General features: G+C 54.6%; 1 protein-coding gene across 3 annotated transcripts in view; it reads right to left on the minus strand.

The window, feature by feature from the left end:
• OSBP2 (oxysterol binding protein 2) overlaps nucleotides 1–25,270 on the minus strand; it is a 364,006-nt gene that overhangs the window by 6,335 nt on the left and 332,401 nt on the right. For all 3 annotated transcript variants that reach the window (XM_034791661.1, XM_034791662.1, XM_034791663.1), the window contains 5 exons: nucleotides 23,395–23,640; nucleotides 5,598–5,718; nucleotides 1,467–1,570; nucleotides 801–896; nucleotides 9–193 (listed from right to left, as the gene is read on the minus strand). In XM_034791661.1, the coding sequence (XP_034647552.1) occupies nucleotides 9–193; nucleotides 801–896; nucleotides 1,467–1,570; nucleotides 5,598–5,718; nucleotides 23,395–23,640 (752 nt within the window). The remainder of the gene's footprint in view (nucleotides 1–8; nucleotides 194–800; nucleotides 897–1,466; nucleotides 1,571–5,597; nucleotides 5,719–23,394; nucleotides 23,641–25,270) is intronic.

The following is a 25,270-nucleotide window of genomic DNA, read 5'->3' on the forward strand; positions in this document are numbered from 1 at the left end:
GGACTCACTGGAGAGGATATTTCTTCCACAGGACCTTTGGGGCCAGCGTCTGGTAGACGGTCTTTTGCTTGCCCTCCGAGCTGGTGCTGCCACGGCTGCTTTGCACGATCTTGGAGCACTCCATATTTTCGTCCCACGTGCCAGACATGACGTAATGCGCCTTCCCATCAGCGTCCGTCACCACGCCTGTCACCTGGCACCGGGGGAAGAAAATCGCATGGGCTTACGATGGAGGAGCTTGCAAACATCCAGAGGGCAGAGACAAGAGTGGTGCCCACAGCACCCTCCCGGCTGCCCCTGGTAAGCACCGGGGCCTGGTTCTGGTACAGCAGCACTGAGGCCTAGTAGAGTCATGCACAGGGAACACCCAGCTCCCCCCACCTCATGCTGGGGCTCATCCCAGACCCAACCCGTCTCCTTCATTCTGCCGTCCAGCTTCGTCTCGCCCTTCCTGGGTCTCAAACGCTGGAGGAGCCAGATGGACCCGTTTAACATGGCAGGTAGGGACATGAATGCTATATTCTATCTAGCCTTGGGAACGCTAGAATAGAGGTAAATATGAGCCATCACATTCCACGCGGTGCAGGCAGCTGGCCACTAGGGGGCGCCAGCACAGTTTCAAGGAAATAATCATCAACTTTATTTTAAGGTTGCTGGACTCTTGCTGCCCCAGGTACTGGCTGTCCACAACCAACAGCTATCCCATCCCGTTGGCAACCGGCACTGCCCGGAGGGAAGAATCAATGCCTCTGCCACGCGTGAGGCTGTTTAACCGAGTTGGGTTTTTTCTGGATACGTACCTTTCGGGGGACATCTCTGGAGAAATAGCTGTAGGGTGTAAATTTCAGCTGGCATTTATCTTTTGACTTGTGGTTCACAATCTCTATGTCACCAGACTAGAGAAAAGACCCCGAATCACAGGCAGAGAGAGGGTTTGCAAAGAGACAAATCAGGAGTTAGTTTCAGGTTGTTCACATGCACCCAGCATCGTCAGCAGCAATGTTTGTCTCCCAAACTCGGGCACTTTAGCCTAGTGCCAGCGAACACACCGGGCTCCCAGTGGGTGTCGATGATAGAAGCCAGCCTAGCAGCTCCGTACCAGTCCACTGGGGCTGGCGTGACAGGGAGAGGGAAAACCAGTGCTGGACTGGGAGCATCAGTGCCAGCCTGGGCAGAAAGGCCAGGGCCAGTTCCGGGGGGCAGAAGGGAGCTACCCATGGATGCCAGTTCTGCCACCCTTAACCCCAGGGGAGCCCCAAGGGGGACCTGACAGAGGGACCTCCCCATGTGCCTGCTGCAACTGGTGGGATAGATCTTCCTTCTCGAAAGGTTTTGAGGGGGTGGGGGGCCATACTGGATGAGGGGAAGTCTCTCCCAACAGTAAGCTGCTGGGATCCTTTCACTGCCCCCTCCAGAAGCCAGCCCCCCTTCTCTGGAGCAGGATCCTTGCCCCGCTCGCCACTGACCTGGTCGATCCAGAGCTTGCCCACAATGATGTTGTGAACGGTGGAGGTGACCTTCCTCCAGACGTAGTGGTTCCCGCTGGAGTGAAATTCTAGATGGATGGCACCTGCGGAGGCAGAGGGAGAGAGCCCTTTGCTTTGAGATGAGGGAGTCAGTCCCACGCTAGGGGACGGTCAGATACTGTGCTATCCTGGAGCAGCACCACGAAGACACCAGACTACGGCAAAACGTAGGTCACTCAGGGTGTGAAAAAACCAGGGCCGGCTCCAGGGTTTTGGCCGCCCCAAGCAGCCAAAAAAGAAAAAAAAAGCCGCGATTGTGATCTGCGGCGGCAATTCGGCGGGAGGTCCTTCGCTCCGAGCGGGAGTGAGGGACCGTCCGCCGAATTGCTGCCGAACAGCTGGATGTGCCGACCCTCCCCGGAGTGGCCGCCCAAAGCACCTGCTTGCCAGGCTGGTGCCTGGAGCTGGCCCTGGAAAAAACACCCCTCTGAGCAACGCAAGTTTCACTGGCATAAGCGCCCAGGTGCACAGCGCTATATCGGCGGGAGAGCTTCTCCGGTAGACACAGCGACCATCACTCATTTCGGTGGTTTTATCATGTCGATGGGAGAGCGGCTACACGAGGAATCGTACAGCAGCGCCGCTGCATCGCTCCAGTGGTGCTGCTTTAAGTTCCCTACTGTAGACATGGTCTCGCACTGGGAAGACATCGGCATTTTTCTTAAAGGGACACCAGCCCCTCTCATTCAACTCGCTGCTGCTCCCAAGCCCCCTGCTAGGAGCTGAAAAGCTGAACGATGTTTCCTGGCTTAAGACTTTTCCCACTTGGCAGATGTGAACTCTTCCTTTCCCTCCCCGCACTGTGCTCCTGATGGGAGCAGGCCCCGGCTTGGTCTGCTGCTTTTATCAGCATGCTCAGGACAGGGGCCAGCAGCGTGGCCGGCGCCCCACTGGGAATATGGGGCAGGCTGGCCAGTCACAGCTCCGCCTGCCCCCTGGGGAAATAGCGCTTTGTGGCTGTGCAGACCAGGCAGCGCAGTCCATGGGGTGGAACCTCTTCCCTTGAGCCCTCCAGTTGTCCCCATGCTGAACTTGTATTTAAAAAGGAACCATCGAAAGTTGAAGCTCCGTATGGGGTCAAGGTGGTGGGAGTGGAGGAGGGAAGTCTGCACAGGCCACTGGCTTGTTGGGAGTGGGGAGAGCTCTGCCCGAGCCCAGCGTACATAGGTGACGCATGTGGGGGTCAAGTGTCCCCCCCCCCAATTTTTGCTTCGCCTGCGGGGGGTGGAAGAAGGGCTCTGTCCTTCTCCCACTATGCCTGCCCTCCTGCATGCTCAGCCCCTGCCCCTGGCAGCTGGGCCCAGGCGGGGAGCGGAAGGGACAGGACCAGTCACTTCTCATGCCAGCTGTTCCGGATCGCTGCTCTGTGCAGCGCGGCGGCTACCTGTGAAAGCCCGGCTGGGGCAGGCCCCGCCCCGGCAAGGCCTGGCTGCTGGGACCTGGGGCTGAGCGAGCTGGAGTCCCCTCTTCCCCCCAGCATGTTTCCGGCTCGCTTGGCCCCTGTCCCCAGCAGCCAGGCCCAGGCAGGGAGCAGAGGGGGCAGGGCAACTGCTGCCTCCCCAGCTGGGCTCTCTCAGGCAGCCACCTGGGAGTGCGGACTTCATCTGTGTGAGAGGCTGCTCCCTCCCGCTCCCCACCTGGGCCCAGCTGCCAGGGAGAGCAGCCAAACAGGACAGAGCCCCCCGCCCCGTAACTCACGTAGGGCAGGGAGAGCACGGTGGCCCTGGGCTGGGCACAGGGTGTGTGTGGGGGTGTGGCTGAGCAGAGGAGACACGTGGGGCGGTGATGTGCCCCCCCCCAGTATTTGGAGGCACGAGTCATCTATGCCAATGTATAACAATAGGAGTGACGCTGCGACCGCATGGGCGGCAGCACAGGCGGTACAGCCCAGAACCCAGGGCAGGTTCTCGAGCAGCCAGCCCGTCCTGTTGCATTGGTACTGGCGGGAGCTAGATCAAAGTTACCTTGGGCATGTCTCCACCTGCTGCAGTCACACCTCTCACTGCCATCTGGGCATACCCCACGTGGGCTTGGATTTGTGAAGCATGAGGGAGCCTCTCGTCAGTGTGTGTGTGGGGGGAGCACAGCGGTTTCCTCTGCCCACGGCTTGGGAGACAGCTGCAAAATTCCTCCTCCTGTCTGGGTCCAGGGAAATTCCCTCAGCAAGTCACTGGGGCAAGATATCCGACCCGCCGTGTTCCGGAGCAGGCTGAATCTGGGGCGCTGCCATACACTCACAGGCATCGTGGAGGAGCAGCATGGCTGCCCCAGCACCCCGCAGGCCAGTCCTCACAGGCTAGCGTCAGGCCTGGTCTACACTGGGAAATTAGGTCAGTATAACTATGTTGCTCAGGGGTGTGAGAAATCCACACCGCTGAGTGACGCTGTTAAAGCGACTGAACGCCCAGCATAGACAGTGCTAGAATTCTCCGTCGACCTAGCTCCTGCCTCTTGGGGAGGTGGATTCTCTATGCCAACAGGAGAACGCCTCCCATCGGCGGAGGCAGCATCTTCATTGAAGGTAAAGGGCCCGAATCAAGGACAAGGAGACTCAGAAGCATGGAGCAAATATACTTAGCTGCTCCCTACTGAGCCCGTGCCAGCAGCCACAGAACCCCTGCCTGGGCTTCTTCCTTTAACTGCAAGGCAGCTCTTCTTCACTGCTAAGAGAGCTGAATAACCCACTATTCCTGCCTGTGTAGGAACAATAGAGGGTCCTGTGGCACCTTTAAGACTAACAGATGTATTGGAGTATAAGCTTTCGTGGGTGAATGCCCACTGCGTCGGATGCATGGTGCCACAGGACTCTCTGTTGCTTTTTACAGATCCAGACTAACACGGCTACCCCTCTGTGTAGGAACAGTGGACCCAAATTTATTGCACCGGTCGTAAGAAATAGGACCTGGCTCCTACAGATCCTGTACATTTCCATGAACCCCAGCCAAGAGCTTTCCACCAGGTAACTGGAACCACGTCCATCCATGATGCTTGATAGGCCTGGCCTACGTGGTAGGTAGAGCTCTGAGATAGAGCACTATGCAAGGGGAACAGTCAGTGCAGAAAGTCTGATACTGACCCAGAGCAAATGCTTCGCAAGGGAAACTGCAGGTCCAGAGCTTCACTGCATTGAACTAAAAGGGGGAGGAAATCGCTAGACAGGTTAAGTGTCTTAAATATAATTTAAGGAGAGACTAGTTCACAAGCCAGCAGGAAGCCAGATGCCCACCGACTAGAACAAGTCAGCTCCGCACACTGAAACGAGAAAGGGCCAAAGGGTATAGAGAGAAATTCTGTAACTGAAAAAAAAAAAATTCACTAGGAACCATTTCAGTACCCAAAGCCATCAAACAGCACCACCAACTCTTTCAGCCTGACTCGCAATCATCCCACAGTCCCTGCCGGGCACCCACCAACTCTGCAGCGCCCCAGGGACTGACAGCCTGAGAACTGCTTTGTGCGTTATGGACAGCATTTGTGTATCGCTGCCCCTGCTGGCTAGAGTCTGGTAGGAAGCAGGGACTGAACAAGGCACAAGCTAGTGCTTTGGACAAAGCCTTGCCTCTCCCCTGTGGGGCTGGGACCATCACCTCCATGTTGCATATGGGGAGAGTGTTAAGGATGGGATTTCCAAAAGTCCCTGCGTGACTCAGCAGTGATACGACTTGTGCTCTTAGCAGCTTTGGAAAATCCCACCCTAAGTGAACTGCCCAAAGTCCCAGTCAGTTAGTGACAGGGCCAGGAAAAGAGCCTAGGAGCCCTGACTCCAGTGGTAGCCACAAGACAGCCCTTCCTCCCTGCATCTAGAGAACACGCAAATCTGGACCATCTGTGTCTCCTCCAACCCCTCAGATCTGCCTGGTTTCCCCTGACTGGTGGTTTTCAGCGCCCGTGTCTCTCCCTGCAAACATGTTGCAAAGGGAGATCAGTCCAATTTGGCCTCTCGGTTCAGACCCTCCACAGGGTTTATGTGATCCCCAGGGGATCAGGGTATTGGCCAAACATTCTGAGTAGTGTGCAATCATAGCAAACGCACCCAGGAGTTAACACTCACCATCTGGGCCAGTCACTTACCCAGTGGCATGATAGAGAGGTATTTGCCCCTGAACTTGCTGGCAATTGTGATTTCCTGCCACAGAGTCCAGCCTTGCTTGGAATACACATGATGGGCCGCAGCTGGTGGGTGATGGCTCACCTGTGAGACACAAGGAGAAAGCAGTGTCACACCCATGGGAGAAAGGCTCAGAACAGGAAACAATGTCCCACCCCAACAGGTGGGCAAGAGAGAGGGGCCCAAGGGCCATGATCTACTTCACAGTTTGTATGGCACTCTGGTATCCAGGCAGCAATACTCAGAGTGTATTGGGACAACCTGGGGTTGGCGTTGGAACCGAGGACGTGACACGTTCTGACTTCCTGAAGGATATTACGACATTGCAGCCTAAAAGACGCAGTATTCCCTGCCCACCTACAGGGGGCAGCAGGCAGCCGTTGCCTGATAAGCCCCGTCTCACAGGACAGGCAGCTACACCACTCAGGGACACTACATGCACTTTTCTCATACAGGGTTCATCCCCTCCTGGTTTTAATGCTCCAACCTTATATTTCCCAATCCCCTCATCATACACTGACAGTCATTTAAGTGGGACAGCCCTGCAGAATTTAGGGGTCCCCACAGCAGCACCCCCTCCTGTCATTGTCACGCTAACTGTAAACAGGAACCCCCCAGCCCTTCAGAATTCAGCTCTCTCCTCTCCTTGGGCTGCGTGAATCACAGATGCACACGGTAAGTAAAATCCTACTCATGGAAAACTGGGCTTAGCTGGGAAGTCCTTTAGATGCGCAAACGCTTAGATCTGCGGGCCTGCGCTTCTTAAACTTTTCCCCGGAGTTCAGGAGGCCTGTGCGGGGATTGGCACTGCGAGCGCTCGCACTGCCTGGGAGAGCTCCTTCCCTGCAGCCAGCGCGGCTCTATTCGCATTTACGGCGCGATCACAGGAGGCAGCTCCGGTCATTAATAACCAGGAGGGCAAATGCACTTGTGAGGCGTGTCGGGCAGAGGGTGCCCGCTTCAGCTGGGAGGTGCGGCCAGCCAGGAACACCCAGCGACAGAGCAACTTGCCGCCTGCACACGCGGGGTTCACAGATGGACCCAAATGTCGCTGTGGCTGCTGCTCTGTGTAGCTCAGAAGCTTGTACCTTCCGCCAACGGAAGCTGGGCCAATAAGACATGATCTCAGCCACCTCGTCTCTCTCACGATAAAACAGCGGCTGCTTATTGACTGTGCCAACAAGACATTTACACTCACTAATTTCTGTGACTAACAAGTGCAACAGCAACAGACACTGGAGCAGGAGCAGGTTCCCCTCGGGGGCAGCAGCCTTTCCAACTGCAAGCAGTGCCTCTACCTCGGCTGGTACATTAGCACTCCAAGCGAGCAGCGGAGAGATCTCGCCGGACTTGCTAGTGCTTGTTAGCAAGCCCTGGACGCTATAAAAACAACCCAGCGGCTTTCAAATGTAAAGATCCGGTGCCAGGAGACAACAGCAAAACGCTCAATCTCGTGGCCCCAGCCCCTACTCCTGAATGATCCGCTCTTGGTTTTAAATGTGGTTAGGAAGTGTAACCCCTCCACTCACCGCACACACACACCACCCTCCAACTCCAGCTCTGTCTGTAAGGAAACCCAACCCAGCTCCCACATGCCAGGCCATGGCAGAGACCAAACAGACTCATCTCATGGCAACAGGGGGATCAAAAGAAAACGACCATCCAGGGACAAGAGATACAGACCTCTCCCCCACTGCATTACCTACCCCATTAACACAGCCCTGGAGGAGCCCACACAGACAACTGGTCATTTATAACTCCAGAGCAAAGTGCAGGCACAGGAAGATGTTAGCGTACAAGTCAGTGTGCTTTCCATCGATCTGCGGCTTGGATGGGTTCAACTGGAAGGGACTGAATCCAGAGGAGATTTCCAGACAGTTTTCTTGATATCAAGATCTCCACCCGCTCGAGGCTGGGACTGATAAGCACCTGGCTGCCCACAGTTACCCTAAGCCTTGCTAGATACAGTATTCTGGATTTCAGACCCTGGCCCCTTCGGAATTTTACATCAGCAAATCCTCAGTGCCACTTCTGGAGATCTCTGGAATGATCCGGAGGGCAGAAATCCCAGGCTTTGAGTTGTCTGAGGATATTGTCCCAGACACAGTTAAGATGCTGATAACTCAATACGATCAGCTCTAAGGTTAGTTCTGACGAGACTGCAGGGAATCTTCGAGCAGAAGTTACTGGGAGTGGTACCCATCCTCCTTCCATTTAAACTTGCCATGAAGCTATTCCCCAGAAGAGTCTCCAATCTCTGCCTTTGGGGCAGCTCCGCTACCCTCAGGTTCCTGATTCTCGCCACGTGGCCAGATCCATCTGCCTTGGCTTGGTGGATCTGAGGAGGCACCAGGACCTGGGCAGGACGTTTCCAGACTATGAGGTAGGATCCATGTCTCCTCTTGCTGGTATGGTCAGTGGTCAGAATCGGGCCCTGGGTCTCGGCATCTCACACTCCGTTGGGCCCCCCAATGACCTGCTATTATTAGCTCGTGGAAGCCTCTTTAAACCTCATTAAAATCTCTTTGCTTTCCCCTTCCCGGCTCTAATGAGGATGCTGACCAAGGGCTGCTTGCTAACTACACAGGCTCTGCAAGGACATGCAGAGACGAGGACATGCCGGGCTCCTGCTGGACTCCCCTCAGCGGGCAGCTGTACGGCCTGCGGGGAAGGTCTGCAGCCACAGCTGTACCCTTTAACAAGTGCTTTTCGCCTTGCGCCCCCCCCCCCACTGTCTTGCTTTGACACCCCCAATTGGCAGCCTTTGTGCTACAGCTGCAGCCCCTGCCGCACTGTGAGGAAACTGGCCCCAGCGTGTCGGGGGGAGGAGACGGGGATTTCAGGGGGGACTCACTGGGGAGAATGCAGCTAGCGAGCACCTGCCCTAGGGAGGTTTAACGGGACACTAGGAGAGAAGCTGCAGGGGCTGACAGTGCCCTCACCCAACCAAAGATGGGCAGCACGTCACTGGTAGCACCTCAAAGCTGAGCAGAGGAGAGGTGTCCTCGGGGAGCTGAGAACTGGGGGCATTAGGAGGTTCAGAATTAAATAATAAGCAATGTCGCCATTTGGCTACTAACACGGGCACAGCTCCTTGTATCATTGTCTGGGGGATGTCAACAAATTACAGCATGGCTCAGGCCCTGTCTACGGTACAACTATAATGGAGTTGGTGGAGCCAGTTACAACTCTGCAGCAGGTCTCTAGGACATTGGGGACACTGCCTAGCTACCATCCATATGACAACACAATTGTGTTGTGCCCCCATGCTGTTATAAGTGTAGTGGAGATGGGGCCTTAGAGATCCCACCCAGAGATTAGACCGGTGAAGAGTCAGACACAGAAGGACCCCACAATAGCTGTGCAAGTTGAGATCACAGCAGAGAGATGCACCCCAAAGAGCATGGCATGGGGAGGGGCTCAGAGCGGTGGGGTTGGGGGGAGGGGGAGAAGGAAGGAAGGCCCAGCTTCTCCAGAAGTATTTAGGCACCTAGCTCCTATTACAATCAATGGGAGTTAGGTACCTAAATACCTTTGCAGATCTGGGTTAAAGAGCCCAAAGCTCCCCATGTTGTAATGACAGGACTAAATCCATAGACTAACTTAACAGAACCTTCCCGCTGCCCTAGTTTTATTCTTCCCACTGGAGTCCCCGCATTAAAGCCCAGCCTTGTTAGTCACAGCCAAGGGAATTCTGCACCCACCCACTTGCCAAGTGAACCCCAGAGCCAGGACAGCACACCGAGAAACTCAGTGCCCTTCAGGTTAGCCCCCAGCCTGGGGCTCAGGCAGCCAGTCTGCACTGTCTCCAGTGCGGTGAGCTCTGTGCATCAGCTGTAACATGCTGCAGCCAGGGGGCCCAAAGACCCGCTGCATTAAACGAGTTAAGAGATTATTTGTACCAATGCAATTACAGCCTAAATCCCCGGAGCAACTGGATTACAAATGAGAAATACAGCAAAATCTCCTCCTTCAATTCCTCGGTAACCGGCAAGAGAATATCCTATTTGGATAACTGGATTTTAGTCCAACCCTTCTCACTGAGGCAATGGCTACAAGGAAAGCAACCTTCATGGAAAGGAGGGGCATGGAGCAAGTAGCTATAGGTTCAAAGGGTGGGGAGCTTGTGAATGCTGAGAGAACAAGGTTTGTGTCCCACTAGGGACCAGGCTTCTGAGTAGGTGGGAAGGTTCTGATTAGGCTTTTCCAGAATCTATTGGTCAGGGGGTTGGTGAAGACTGAGTAGCTCTGAGAAGGTGGATGGTATGTGCTGATCGCTGCAAAGTAGACTTGCAAGGAGTTGATGGACAAAGCTGATCGGATCTAGTCCAAGAGGAGAGGACTAGCTGTCGTCTCTGGGAGAGCACCTCGTGACGTTGCACTCCATATGTTTTATGGAAATATGCTTATGAGTGTGAATATGATGCAACTGGAATATGCTTTATGCAAAAGGTCTCTTGTAAGGTATCATAACAAAGGTTAGAAACTACTGAATATATTCCTCTTAATTCGTATGCATGTATCATTCTTGTATTTGAAGCTAGAAATATGAAGTATAACTCTGAGGTCCTATTGTAATTATGCAAAGTGTGGGCCATTAACGGTGGTTTAGAATCTTGATGGCTCCCACTGACTAGGACAATTGGTTGTAAATGGTTTATTTACCTGCAAGTCTTCCTGTGCACCTGCCCATGGGGAATGGAGACTAGGGGTCTTACAGTGACATGTGACCATGTCACCTGATAATGGAATCCACCTTAAATCTGGGTACTTTTCCATTTAGAAGGTAGGAACCCAGAGAGACAAAAGATTCCCGCCTTGTGCCAAAGCTATAAAAGGAGGTGGAGCAGGACAAAGGAGGCTGCCAGTCATGAGAAAACCCCTGCTTACCACCTGAGATGTCTGCTGGAACTAACAAGGACTGTACCAGAGGAAAGGATTGGGCTAGGAAGGATTAGGAAGGAGTCTAGTCTGTGAAAGAAGCTTATTGGAACATCTCTGATGGTGAGATATTACTTGTAATCAGGTTCTTAATGTATTAGGCTTAGACTTGCATGTTTTTGCTTTATTTTGCTTGGTGACTTACTTTGTTCTGTCTATTATTACTTGAAACCACCTAAATCCTACTTTTTATACTTAATAAAATCACTTTTATTTATTAATAAACCCAGAGTAAGTGATTAATACCTGGGGGAGCAAACAGCTGTGCATATCTCTCTATCAGTGATATAGAGGGCGGACAATTTACAAATTTACCCTGTATAAGCTTTATACAGAGTAAAATGGATTTATTGGGGGTTTGGATCCCATTGGGAACTAGGTGTCTGGGTGCTAGAGACAGGTAACCTTCTGAGCTGTTTTTGGTTAAAGTTTGCAGTTTTGGGGGTGTGGCCCAGACCCTGGGCCTGTGTTGCAGCAGGCTAGCGTGTCTGGCTCAACAAGGCAGGGTTCTGGAGTCCCAAGCTGGCAGGGAAAACGGGCTCAGAGGTAATTTCAGCACGTCAGGTGAGAGTCCCAAGGGGATCTCTGTGACCCAACCCATCACATACCTCTTTGTTGTGCCCAGGAAGAGAAGTGTTTCCATTTAGCTAGGTAAGATTTTTCTAGTAGAGTCCTTGCTACTATTGATGCCTGACAAGAAAGCTCATAAGAACTGGGCTCCATCAGTACCGGACGGTGTTCCATCGGAACCATCGTCCCAATCTCCTCCCAGCCCTAGGATCTGTTGGCGCTGACGAAATCCGATCATTGCCAACTTCGGATACCACCCTCCTCACCGGCTGCAATGGCTGGATAAACAGAACCGTTCTCACACAGAGGAGATCCGAATCTGTTGCTGCCCCACAGGATATTTTGCTCTCCCGGATCTGGAATCACCTCCTCCATCAGGCCTGTCCGTTTCCACGGAGATAATAGCACCTCCGAGAAACTTGACTGCTGGAAGGAGCTCATGACCCATCCCATACACAGAACACATCTACCCTCCAACGGCACCGATGATACCACCACTGGAATTGGAACCGGAACCAGCCTTCTCCTCATCGGGATATTCTGAGCCATCCGATGAACCATTCTTCCCTGGCCCTGTGTATCCACCACCGTCCAAAAGACTCTCACAGGCGTGGGACCAACCTCCACCACCTCTAACGAGGAGCTGCTGGGGGCCCCTGCGACCATCTGTCAACCCCTCCTATTGGCTGTACTAGGGTCTTGGGACCAGTACCCCGTGCAGAGTCAATTCGATCTGCCAGAGTCACCCCTTGCCTCCCCTCTGAGAATTACCTCTCAGCAATAGAGGTGTAGATGCAGGACAGTATCTCAAACAATGGGTATGGAGACGGCCTAGTCCTGCTGCTGGGGCCCTTCACATGTTCCCTGGAGAGCTCCTTTTTAAGAGGAAAACAAACATTTCACCAGGAAGCACAGGGGCCTGGGGGCTGCTAGGATCCCAGGTCCTAGCTTAGCTAAACAACTATTTCAAACAGTCCCACGCTGCTCCCTTAGCATGGGACTTGACACAAAGTCTTCAGAAGAGAAAGGCTTTGTGCATGATCCCACTGTGCCACCAGCCCCTGGCAAGTTAGTCCGCAGGAGCCGTGGCCGTTCTAGACACCTGCATGTCTACAGTGGATGAGAAGCTGGATATGAGTCGACAGTGTGCCCTTGTTGCCAAGAAGGCTAACGGCCTTTTGGGCTGTATAAGTAGGGGCATTGCCAGAAGCTCAAGCGATGTGATCATTCCCCTCTATTCGGCATTGGTGAGGCCTCATCTGGAGTACTGTGTCCAGTTTTGGGCCCCACACTACAAGGAGGATGTGGAAAAATTGGAAAGAGTCCAGCGGAGGGCAACACAAATGATTAGGGGGCTGGAGCACATGACTTATGAGGAGAGGCTGAGGGAACTGGGATTGTTTAGTCTCCAGAAGAGAAGAATGAGGGGGGATTGGATATCAGCCTTCAACTACCTGAAAGGGGATTCCAAAGAGGATGGATCTAAACTGTTCTCAGTGGCAGCAGATGACAGAACAAGGAGCAATGGTCTCAAGTTGCAGTGGAGGAGGTTTAGGTTGGATATTAGGAAAAACTTTTTCAGTAGGATGATGGTGAAGCACTGGAATGGGTTACCTATGGAGGTGGTGGAATCTCCTTCCTTAGAGGTTTTTAAGATCAGGCTTGACAAAGCCCTGGCTGGCATGATTTAGTTGGGGCTTGGTCTTGCTTTGAGCAGGGGGTTGGACTAGATGACCTCCTGAGGTCCCTTCCAACCCTGATATTCTATGATTCTATATCCCGGGAAGTTTGCACTGGCCATGCTGTTGCATGTGCCAACTAGGTTTCCAGGGCACAGCAAGTCTGGTGAAGGACCAGCAGCAAAGCGATCCCCTCCCATGGTTTCCCAGGCATTGCTGAGGTAAACGACGGGTCAATTTGTTGCAGAGATTTTGCACAAGGCAGGATTTCTGCCAAGATAACTAGTAACTACACAGGTTTCAGAGTAGCAGCCGTGTTAGTCTGTATCTGCAAAAAGAACAGGAGTACTTGTGGCACCTTAGAGACTAACAAATTTATTAGAGCATAAGCTTTCGTGGGCTACAGCCCACTTCTTCGGATCCTACTCGAAAGCTTATGCTCTAATAAATTTATTAGTCTCTAAGGTGCCACAAGTACTCCTGTTCTTTTTTTTAGTAACTACACAATAACCTAAAGCCTGTGTTTCCAACAGCAGCCTTTGTGCGGAATCAACTCACCCACACTTGCACAGAATTAACAAACGGCTTGATCCCTGGATGACACACTGGCAGGAACAACAGAACGACCCTGGGAGCAGAAGTGCAGATGCTGGCATTACGAGAAGCCCACCGGTGTGCTGTTTTATTGATGCATTCCTGGTGTACCTGGCACTCCCGTGCAGGCAGGCAGGGGGCGCTGCAAGGGTTACACTGCGTCGCCACCTGCACTCAGGACCCATTTGCAAGATTAGATCAGTTTTCATTAGCTAGCTCGCTCCCTCTCCTTTGTGCATATTATTATGCAAATCTCTCTCTGCTCAGAGAGCCGAGGCCTGCAGATCAGGAGCACGTGCAACAAAGTACCCACTAGCTAGGCTGCTGGGGGACTGGCATAGTTAGTGAAGAGAATCTGATTATCTGGATGCACTCTAATCTGAAGTCAAGTTCTTTAACTGCTTTACTTGTAATGCTCCAGTAACCAGTGCCCCACAGTGAAAAGTCCCACGACTAGAGCCCAGCGCAGGTGACCAGAGGCTGCAGCCGGCAGAGAGCATGCAGCCCATCTCCCTGGGGCCACTGCAGGATCGTTCCCACAAAACACTAGTGTTAAATCCCAAACAAGAGACTCCTGACAGTCCCCTTGGCAGACGGCTCCATCCAATGCAGCCCACTATCCAATCCTGGCTGTGGGCACGGAAGACAGAACTTTCTCTCCCTTCCTTGTGTGCCCGCATACAGGGGCTGCTCTCCACCAGCGGGGAGAGTCAAAGGGCTGGGAATAAACAGCAAGCCGGCTTGGGTGTGGGCCTGCAGATGAGCCCACACTACCCACAGAGACCAGGAGGACTGTGCCATAGGAGGATTGTGTTTCTCAATTCCCTCCCTTCTCCCAGCAGAGAGATGGTGCCACCACAGCACTCTTTAAAGGGGAACAGGGCAAAGCAGCAAGTTTAACAGGGCTGGAGAACACGGCTATCCGTTAAACTCAGGGATCTGAGCAGCGTGGTGCGCTGGATACAGGGGCTGCCTGGACACTCCCAGCCCCCGGCAGGGACGTTTGTGGTCACTGGGCCGCGGAGGAGCGGCAAACGTCACAGGGCTCCTGGCTATTCACTCAGCTAGAAATCAGTGACCTGCCTGGGGGGGCACAAGACCCTGCTTTAAATAAGTGGCCTGGAGCCTGCTCATGCCCTTTACTGGTTGGCGGGGCATTGTCAGCAGTGGCCAAGAGTGGAGAAGGCTGATGTGCCAACCTACGATGCACAAGGGCAGGCTGGATGGCATCCCATGCCAGGCCAGAGCTTTCACCACGAGGGCTCCAGCCAAAGGGAGATGGCAGGGAGTATAACAGCCTACCACAGCTGCCAGTGAATGGAGTTATTCCTTTAGCTCGAGTGCCAGAGGCCTGTGCTTTGGTGGTGAAGGTCCCAGGTTCAGACACCACTGAGAGCTCACCGTGGGGATCCTTACAAAGAGCTTTGTTAGGAGACATGCTGGGGTAGTGCCAGGGCTGGAATGTGCCAGCTGCGCCACCTAGCGTACTGAGTACTGAGTCTGCTTTGACATACCACTGAACTCAGGGAACGGTTAACTCCCCTGAGCACCACTCGGACCCCTCTGGCACACTAGTGAAGGACCAGGCACAAGCCCCCTTGATGGTCATGGCCACACAGCATTAAAGGGTTAATGGACGTACAGGGCCAGACACGAACCCACAACCTGCTGCATGGATGGGAAGGGACCAAGCCAGGGGCAGCTTATCGTACATGCTGAGCATAGAAAGCAGCATGCGCAAATCTGCAGCAGTGTTATTTGGACGGCTTCATACACCGAAAACGATGAGCCCTGTGGCACGTACCCCCGTGCTTTATCTGTGCCAGAAAGGCCAGGCCCTCGGCGGGCCGACTCTGGGGGAGGAGACGTAGCTTTGTTTAGTTAAAGAGCCCTTGATCTAGAATGCATGAAGCATTAAGCAATTCACAGCCACCCACGGAAGATGCCGCTGCTCCATAAATAGCTGGAACAGAGGCCAGCCCCTGGCAGTAATCTCCTCACGGGAGCTCAGCCGCTTTCCAGGAAGATCCCTCCCCCTCGCGTCAGCAAAGCTCTGGAAGGTCTCTCCCCGGCCTGTGCTTTCCTGAGAGGAGGCGGGCCCTTGGCGACAAAGGTGAGGCACCTCCATCTGTCTTTAGGCACCTCGCTTGGGGGCCGGTTTTTCAGAGCGGCGGGTGCACAGGCCAGCTGTTCAGGTGCTGAGATGGCTGCATTTAGGTGTCTAACGTGAGGTGCCCGAGGGAGAGAATTTTGGCCTAATGCCCAAAGGTGACAACCTGGCAAAAAAATTACAGGGAATGAAACCCCAAAGAGTCCATCTGGCTTGAGGGGAAGCCAACCCTCCCTCCAGTTGGATCAACCTCTTCAGCGAGGGCCTTCGTGTCTGTCCAGCCCAGACCACCGCGGCTATAACCCTCGGTTTGTCTGCAGGCACACTGGCCTTGTCCACACACACCAGTTGCACAGATTTTACCTAAGCTGTTTATGATTGCTAATGATTTGTATCACGGTAACACCTCTGGAGCCCAGCTGAGATCAGGGTCTCGAACATCCTTTGCTTAGCAAGACTGTCTCCAGGGGGCGAGAGAGTCAAGCCACCAGCCAAAGGCTTATTACCAAAGGAAAATGGAAGAACATCAAACTCTGTCAGAGAACACTGAATGAAACATAAGATGTTGCAGCACACCCACGCCGGCTTGCTGTGTATTCCCAGCCACGTCCATCATACCGTGCCTGAAACCTGCACTGTTTCCCGCTGCGCAATCTAGCCTGTCACATCTGTAGGACTGATTGTCACTGAATGCATGATGTAAAGTAGAACCCCATAGAGTGTCTAAATGAACCCCAAGAGCCTCTCTCTTTTACCCGCTCCTCTGAGCATTGTTGTGACGCACGTCTCTGCAAGGGAGGCATTGCTCTCGCAGCCACAACGTGATTTGTCCCTGTTAAGCCATGCCAGTGTAAGGAAGGCCGAGCGAGGTTTGCAACAACTCCAGAGCGGATTTTTAATAGAAGAGCCATTTGGTGCATGAGGCTGGTGCTGGCGGGACGTGAGCAATGGGGAGCAGCAGCCGATTGCTGACTTCCCAACACAGCTCTGCCAGTCCTAACCTGCAGCACAGCATTCCCTGCTGTTCCAGTCCAGAGGCCTTCCTGCCACAGCTCTGCTGATGAACCCCGGCCCTGACCTGCAGCCCCAACTGCCCTGTCTCTCTGGGTTGGTGTTGTCGTGATGAGAACAAATGTTCTGAACGGACCAGGCTGCAAGTTATCAAAGCTCATTCTCGTGGTGATGGGTAGTTTTGAAGTCCACTCTCCAGCACTGATGGGCAGGCTGGTTAACTCACTGGTCCACTCGGCTCCTAGCAGAACGGGGGCTTCACACTGGTCCCCTACACGGAGTGGATGGTGGAGAGCAAGCCAGTCCTGGAGGATGCCAGTGCGTTGCTGGCGTTCCGCGGCTCCTGCACGCTGGCTGGAGGGTGGCATCTGGGATGTACCGGAAGGGCTGGGTCTCTTGCTGCTGCCGGCGCCAGGCCCTCTGCTAGCCCCCCAGGGTGCCCTGGACCCAGAGCTGTCCTGTCCATAGGACGGATCGGGGCAACCGCCCTAGGCCCCATGCTTTGGGGGGCCCCGCCCTTTATGGGGACGCGGGGTCCAGGACGGCCTGGGGGGTTAGCGAGGGACCTGGCCAGCAGCTGCAAGCGACCTGGCCCCAGCCTGCCCCACTCCACTCCCTGCCCCCATTCCACCCCTTCCCACAAGCCCCTGCCCCACCTCTTTTTGGCTTTCGCCCCCTCCCCCGAGCAATGCCGGGAGCTGGCGGGGCGGGGAGGGCTGGGGCAGGGTGACTTGCTGCTGCCCGCACCAGGCCCCCTGATAACCCCCCAGGCTGCCCTGGACCCCGTGTCCCCCTGAAGCACGGGGCCGCCCAAAGTGCGGGGCCCAGGGCGGTTGCCCCTCTCTGTCCTATGGACGTTCTGGGCACCACCAAAAATTATACAAACCTGGTGCCCAGGCTGCTGGGCCTTGCTGAGGGCAGGGAGAGGAGGTGTTGGTGAGAGAAGGCTGGCGCGTGTGATAGGAGGTGTTCGGAGACTCCAGAAGCCAGTGAAAGAAGTGTCTTCCCTGCTGGCTGCTTCACACACAGCATCTCTTCAAGCTCTAAGAAGTCCATCCCCACCCCACCCTACAGCTGCTGGCCAGGATTTTCCCATGATGCACTTGAACATCCTAGAAAGGAAGTAGCTTGAAATGGCTTCAACTAAGGAGCCCGTCAGTGAAGAACAAATCAAACAGGGCGTCTGCATAATTCTCCTCAGAAACCTTCCGGTACATCCCAGATGCCATCCTCCAGCCAGCGTGCAGGAGCCGCGGAACGCCAGCAACGCACTGGCATCCTCCAGGACTGGCTTGCTCTCCAGCATCTGCTCCGTGTAGGGGACCAGTGTGAAGCCCCCGTTCTGCTAGGAGCCGAGTGGACCAGTGAGTTAACCAGCCTGCCCATCAGTGCTGGAGAGTGGACTTCAAAACTAGCCATCACCACGAGAATGAGCTTGATAACTTGCAGCCCTGTTAGCCAGGCCCCTGGCAAGGCTGCTTGAAATCAGCATCTTTCTGCACAAGCCTCACAAATCGCTGCTCCTCCCCAGCCTCCCCTTCACGGGAAAGGACATCGAGAAGGTGTTTACGGTCACCTCCAGCAACTTCCTACTGCCTCTGGAATCTCCTTCTCCTCCTGCCAGGCCTCGGAGCTGGATCTTGCCTGGAGACGGTGCTGGTTTAAGCAATGGGTGATCTCAGGACATGCTTGAATGCCCATACCAGTGATCTCAGACCGACTGGAGGCCCTCAACACCCCGGATCGCAAGGGGCTGATGACCTCTCCCTAGGAGCTGGTGGGGGTGGATGGAGCCACCCTAAGCTAGCTTTGTTCCTTCCTCTGGCAGAATTCTCCCAGGGTTGGGATGGACGCCTGCTCCTCTACCCCAAAGGCTCTCCATGTTCCAGCAGGGCCCGGTCCCGTCACACAGCTCCTTCCACCGCATGTGTCAGGTGACAGGAGGGATCAGAAGATGCTCTGGGCAACAGCGTTTAGCAGCACACTGAACACCCAGCCGTACACTCCTCGGGAAGCAGGGAGAGTGCTGTTTCCCTGCTGTCCTAGGGGCTACACAGAATAGGGTCCTGGCTGAAAAGTGGCTGGCTCAGGCTCCATCCAGGGAGGAAGGGGGCAATGCTGAATGACAAAGAGAAGCATTGGATGAGTGGTTGCCTCACTGCAAACGTGGGCCTTTGCCCTCCAATTGTCACTGGGCACACAAACATGTGCACTTTCCTTGGCTGTGGCCGCCCTTTCCTAGGCGATGGGAACCTAACCTGCAGCGGCAATAAGCGATCTGGAGTGGAGCACGCTCGGCTAGCTCAGAACACAGCAGTGCTGGCCGTCACACCAGGGCCCTCGGCTCCGCACTGGTGTCAGCTCAATGGGAACGCCTGGCTCTCACTCAAAGCCCTAAACAGGCTTGGAGTGGCTGCAGCTCTGCCTCCCAGAGCCACAGCAAGGGGTGGGGGAGGTCCCCCTGCTCTGTCTGGATGGGGACAAGGAGATTCCCTCCAAGGATGGACCATTCTACTCAGATGCCTGAATTCCGGGGAAGGGGTTGGTACCAGAGACACCTCCTTGACTAGCAGTATTGATGGTTCAGTAACTGGTGGCTTAGATTTTGCCACCCTCAGCCTCTCCAGGAGAGGTGCCTCCAGTACTGGGCTCACAGTGAAACCACTCGATGGCGAGACTGCCGATATCCAAGTGCTGGGTACCCAGGAACATGACTCCCAGGTGGTAGGTGCTCGGCATGGTGCCGAAGGGTCGCAGGTCCCAGGCTGAGGGGTGCTGCTGGTGCTCTCTCATTAATCAGTACCAAGCACTTGAGGGGCCTTTCCAGGCCTTTGGCTCTCAGGAGGTGGAGCCCATGATCAGGGCCGGCTTTAGGAAGTGTGGGGCCCGATTCGAACAGTTTCGACAGGGCCCCGGCAGGGATGACTAAAAAAAAACCACGTAAAAAAACACGTGGGGCTTGTACTCACCAGGCGGCGCTCCTAGTCTTCGGGTCTTTCACTCGCTCTGGGTCTTCGGCGGCACTGAAGGACCTGCTGCCGAAGTGCTGCCGAAGACCCGGAGCGAATGAAGGACCCGCTGCCGAAGTGCCGCCGAAGACCCGGAGCGCCACCGGGTGAGTAAAAATTAAAAAGGAGCCTCTAGCCAGGGAAGGGATTCTCGGCCACTTCTTTCTCCCCTCCCATCCGGCGGCCCTGCCACTGGGCGCGGGGCCCTCTTAGGCGCGGGGCCCGATTCGGGGGAATTGGTGGAATTGGCCTAAAGCCGGCCCTGCCCATGATGAGTGAGTGGCCTGTCACCGGAGAAGGTGACTTGTGCCCAGGGTCATCCCTGCAGCGGGCACCTTCCTGCCCCATCAGAGCATGTCGAAGCGGGAATGGTGGCGGGTGAGTGGAGCCTCTTAGTTGCCGCTGTGAGACCAGGCAAGCCCACAGGGCTTTACCTAGGGGTCGTCTGTCAAGGAGACGGGTACTAGACTGTTCCCCTTGATGTAACACACAATGCTTTCGCCACGCAGCGCCAGCCACTGGCCTGCTGCTTCTCAAACTGCATCGCAAAGGCGTTTCAGAAACATTTTGACATCAAGACCAGTTTAAATTTTAAGGGAAATGTCTAGTGTAGAAAGAAGCAAGAGTTTAATACCAGAGCATTAGCTCCAGAAGACTGCCAGGGTCGGTGCCCAATCAGATATGTCAATCAGGGAGCCGTGTCCTGCCTTTGCGGGGGGATGGGCTGTCTCACATGCAGATATTTGTGTTTTGTTCAGGGTTTCATAATCTAGACCAGGGGTTCCTGCTGGTGGCTGCTCTGACAAATCCTGTCTCTCTGTCCCTGCCTCCCTCAGCCCTTCATCGAGAGCCTGCTCCGGGGAAGGTGGGTTGGGAACTCACCGGCTGTCTGCAGAGTTCCAGGCTCCCCGGGCCCCAGCTAGGATGGAGCTGTCCAGGGAGAGCCCCGGTGACCAAATGCTGCAGCTGCCTCCACCAACAAGAGCCAACTCCGGCACCGCGCACACCGGCCCCACCTGTCTCCAGAGGCACTGCCCAGAGCTCCAAGGAGGTGGTGCAGTGCAGGGCACCGATCCCTGCTGGCGGCGCCAGCACAAACCCCAAGGCAGCAAGGAGTCTGGTGGCACCTTAAAGACTAACAGTTTTATTTGGGCATAAGCTTTTGTGGGTAAAAACCTCACTTCTTTGGATGCATCCGAAGAAGTGAGGTTTTTACTCATGAAAGCTTATGCCCAAATAAATCGGTTAGTCTTTAAGGTGCCACCAGACTCCTTGTTGTTTTTGTAGATACAGACTAACACGGCTACCCCCTGATACTTGACACCACCCAAGGCAGCGTATCTCGCTACTCTTGGTAGCAGGTATTCAGGAGCAACAGCTGGGTGCCGCAGGGAGGGGCGCGGCTTTCCCCCCCAGTCTCCACCCATGATTTGGAGGCTGCAAAAAAAAAAAAAAAAAAAAAAATCCATTGGTGGTCCCATGCAACCATGGTGGCTGCATTTGAGAAACGCTCATCTAGACAAAGATCAAACAGTTCTCTTGCTCCATGGGACCTCATTTTCCAAGATGGCAATTAAACCTTCTGGATAACATAAATCACCATGTCAACACCACTGTCTACAGATGGGGGAAGGAAAATAAATGGCCCTATAAATCTATCCACCAGGAGGATGGGATGGAGCAGCCAAAAGTATTGAATAGTCACTTGTCACGAGTCAATTTTCTTTACAGATCTCGGCTAATTAAGCTCACCAGGTTTTAATTAAGACCTTCTGCTCGCCAGGCAAGCCTTGGATACACTGGGAAGCTCGAGGATCTTCGTTTGCGTTAGGGCCATGCAATGAAACCTTTTCATTCCAAGACAAAGACAAAGAAACCTACCGAGCCCCATCCACCTCTGCAGAGACACTCAGAGCAGAGAGGAACCGACTTGTCAAATAGGCCTCTCCGTGACATTGCAAAGGCAGCCGTTTCTGCTAATAGTTCAACGGTAGCAGTGTTTCACCCTCACTGCTATTTCCCATTCTGCTCAAACGTCACAGATGAAACCCCGTCCTGGAGGCCAATGGGCTAATCACTGTGTGACTCCATCTGGCTTGTTTGATTGCTGGCCTGTAGCCAGTTAGGATTGGAATACAGGGCTCTAGAGCTACACAGCTGGAGCACGAACCCACTAGGCGACTGAGCCCCTAAGCATTCTGGGGCAGCGCTCCTGTGATGCTGAACGAATGCAGAGGGGAAGGGGTGTTTGAGGACTCCCGTGCTTCGCTCTTGTCTCTCACAGGAGGCCATTCCTTGCCATGGCTCTTTACTCCCCACTGGAATCAACATCACTTCCCACAGTGGCCACCCACGACCGAGCCATCGATCCTGCCACAGGCTGAGAAGACAACGCCCTCCACGCGCAGGGCATCGCCGCCCATCCCGGCACACAGACAATTACAGCAGGACTCTCACAAGACTGGCTTTGGCACCGTGCGGCTGGCACCTCGGGGACCTCAAGGAGAGAAACCAGAGACACCCCCCCCACACCTGGGGGACAGCGACCTTCTAGCCAAGATTCCATGGGATGACCATCTCCTTGCTGTTTTCTTCATTTCCTGTTATTCGGGACAATTTTGACTCCACAAGGCGTCTTCTTCTTTCAGTTTCAATTAACAAAGTGTGTCCCACCCACTCCATCCTCTCCTGCTGCTTCAGCATCTCTCCTGGTGGGTCTTTCTCCTCCTCTCTCCCACATGGCCCTGACCTTATTTTCCTCTTCTCGCTTTACACCCTCTTCCTGAGTGACCTCATGCTCTCGCACTCCAATTACCATCTCTAGCCTGATTGGCTCGGCACACCTGATCTGTCACCATCCATCCAATCCCGCTTCCTGGCCTGTCTGGCCGACACCTCCGTCTTGGGTGTCTCGCTGCTCACTCAAGCTTTGCATGGCCAAAGCTGAGCTCCTGGCCTTCCCCCAAACGCTCCCTGGCTTTCACTATGATCTGTCACCATCCTCCCACTCCCTTCCCCATATCCAGACACTCTGTGGGCATTACTGAACATCACACCACCACCTGCCCAATAGCTCGGCTGGGCAGCCTTTGGAAGCCCAGCTGGTGGTGCCAGGGAAACTCCTGGGCTCCCTTTAGCCTCCTGGGGGTGTCACTGCACGAGCCCCCTCCTTGACTTCCCCTAGGTATCCAGTTCTGCCCCTGCAGATCCCTGTGACCAGCCCTGTGCCTGTTCCAAGGGAGCCAATGGCAGCTCCCGTCAGACCCCGGGAGCAAAGGGTGGAGTCGCAGCCAAGTTTATACAGTGGGGGTCTCACGCATTTGACGTTCTACATACGGGAACTATCGCCCCGAACCAGATTTAACTCAACGTATCCTGACGTTAGGTTCTGAACAATCCCCTCCACAATGGAAACAAAACCTGTTCACGTTTGCGCCTACAGATTAAGCATGACCGTCGACAGAGACAACACATCTGTGGAGAATTTAGCTGCAAAGCTCCATGTGCAAGCTCATCCCAGCCCCAGGGCTGGCAATTTGGTACCTATGTCCAGCTAGTTAAAACTGCGATAGTTTCATTCTAGATTTGATATGTTCAGAGAGGCTCCCAGCTCCCACCTCCCCGTGGTCTCCCCATCATTTCCACCCTGTTACCCTGGGGAATGCACGTTTTGCTTCTGCCTTCTGCAAGAGTTACTTGTGTAGGATCCACTGCTGGGCCCCTTGACTGCAATGGAAGCAGGACCAGTGTGGACCGGGGGAGCCCCAGGGAATTGCTCTTCGAAGAATGCGACAGTGCTCCTGAAAGACTGACATGAAGAGCCCCTTTCCCGCAGCCCTGCCCATACCTGCTCGCAGAGCGATCGGAAGCCAAGCTCATCTAGCCGGTCGAGTTCGTAGGTTTCCCCCAGCAGGGGGTTGAACGGCTTTGCAGTGCGGTGCACAGTCGTCGAGTAGGAAGACACTGAAAATGCAGCAACGAAACACATCTGCTCTGTGGAGCTCTCGCACTTCACGGCTTTGTCCAGCAGCTCATGGTATTCCAGGTCCTCGGTCAGCCTCTGCAGCATGGAAAGCGGCTCGTTGAAGTTTACCTAATGCAGACAGGGGGGAATAGAGAGTTAGACACCTGCACTAATGGGTGAGCAATGGGCTTCCAGCAAAAACACTGGCAGACAGTGATCTCCGTGTAGACAGTATGGCCTAGCTGCATTCCCACCGTGTCGCGCTGCACAGCCATCCCCGTACACACTGCTCTCCCCCACACCTAACTTCCATGGTAACCTCGGACTCCCTGGCTTCCACTGCTGAGCTCTCAGCCTCTCCGAGGTGACTGTGTCCTGAACAGAGATCTGGAGAGGAAGGGAATGCTCTAATTCACCAGAGCAGAGCTCACTGCAACCCCAGCTCCACTCCTTGTGCTTCACTCTAGTCTAGCGGGGAGGGATAGCTCAATGGTTTGAACATTGGCCTGCTAAACCCAGGGTTGTGAGTTCAATCCTTGAGGGGGCCATTTAGGGATCTGGAGCAAAAATCTGTCTGGGGATTGGTCCTGCTTTGAGCAGGGAGTTGGACTAGATGACCTCCTGAGGTCCCTTCTAACCCTGATATTCTATGACTCTTCCCCTCCTTAGCCTGGATTTTCCCATCCCCCTCCAGGCGGGAGCTGCAGGAAACCTCATTTAAAACAACCAGGCAGTGTGTGTGGCGGGTGCTACCAAGGAATGGCCAGGCGGGCGGGGACTGCTGCCAGGTGGATGGAGTGAAGGGGACGTGCCTGCGGGGGGAGGCTGGATCTGCTCACACACAGTGTGTTGCCCACGCTGCCCTCTCAGTTTAACTCCAGTGTTAAGGTGAAGAGGGTGGTTCACGCCTGGCTTCTACGCTCTGCATCACATTACCGGGGCTGGGGGGCTTCGACTAGTGTGGCCAGGATCAGCTGGGAACAGCGTGACCTGGAGACCAGCACGGACTGACAGCTCCCAGCTGCATCCTGTGTCGTGTGCACAGACACACCTTCACCTCGAGAGCTAGAGCTGGCACCAGTCACCCAGGCCAGCCCGAGACCTGACTCCCCTCTGGCTCGTAAGGGGCGTCCCTCCAGGTCTGGGCCGAGGCACATTAGCAGCGAAGTGTGTGTCTGTCTCGGGGGGAGAACAGGGGAATTCATTCTTCAGGGCCAGCAATCCTGCATCTGCCAGGCGCACGGAGACCACTAAAACATCCCCTCTTCAGAGCACTCAGGCGAAATGATCTGTGTCAATACCAACACCAATCCTCGGACGTGAAATGGTTCAGCAAAGGGAACATACTCTGTGCAGAGCAGAGCCCGGCATCCTCCACCACCGCCTACCTTCTCTTTCCAACCCGCCCTCAAGGAGCCTTTCCCCGGCCGAGGGCGGGCCCCTCTCGCTCAGCGCCTCCAACCATCAGCACGATGGGGTTACTCAAGAACCAGAGACAGGGGCCTCCAGCCACTGCCAGACTCACTCAACACCCTGAGTCTGATCACCCACATACAGGCCACCAGCCCAGCTCGGCCTGCAGCTTTATGAATAGCAAGGTGGAAAACGGCTGCTTCCTGGGCCACACGAAATCGGAGGGAAGCAGCGCTCCAATTCCCCATTCGTTCTGGTGTGTGACTGCACACTTCCGAGGGTCCACAGGCTGAGTGCACAACTCCTGGGCCAGGGGACAGAGGGGACGTGATGCCAGGCGGCTGAC

The sequence above is a fragment of the Trachemys scripta genome, chromosome 15 (assembly GCF_013100865.1).
Source record: "Trachemys scripta elegans isolate TJP31775 chromosome 15, CAS_Tse_1.0, whole genome shotgun sequence".
Taxonomy (NCBI): domain Eukaryota; kingdom Metazoa; phylum Chordata; order Testudines; family Emydidae; genus Trachemys; species Trachemys scripta.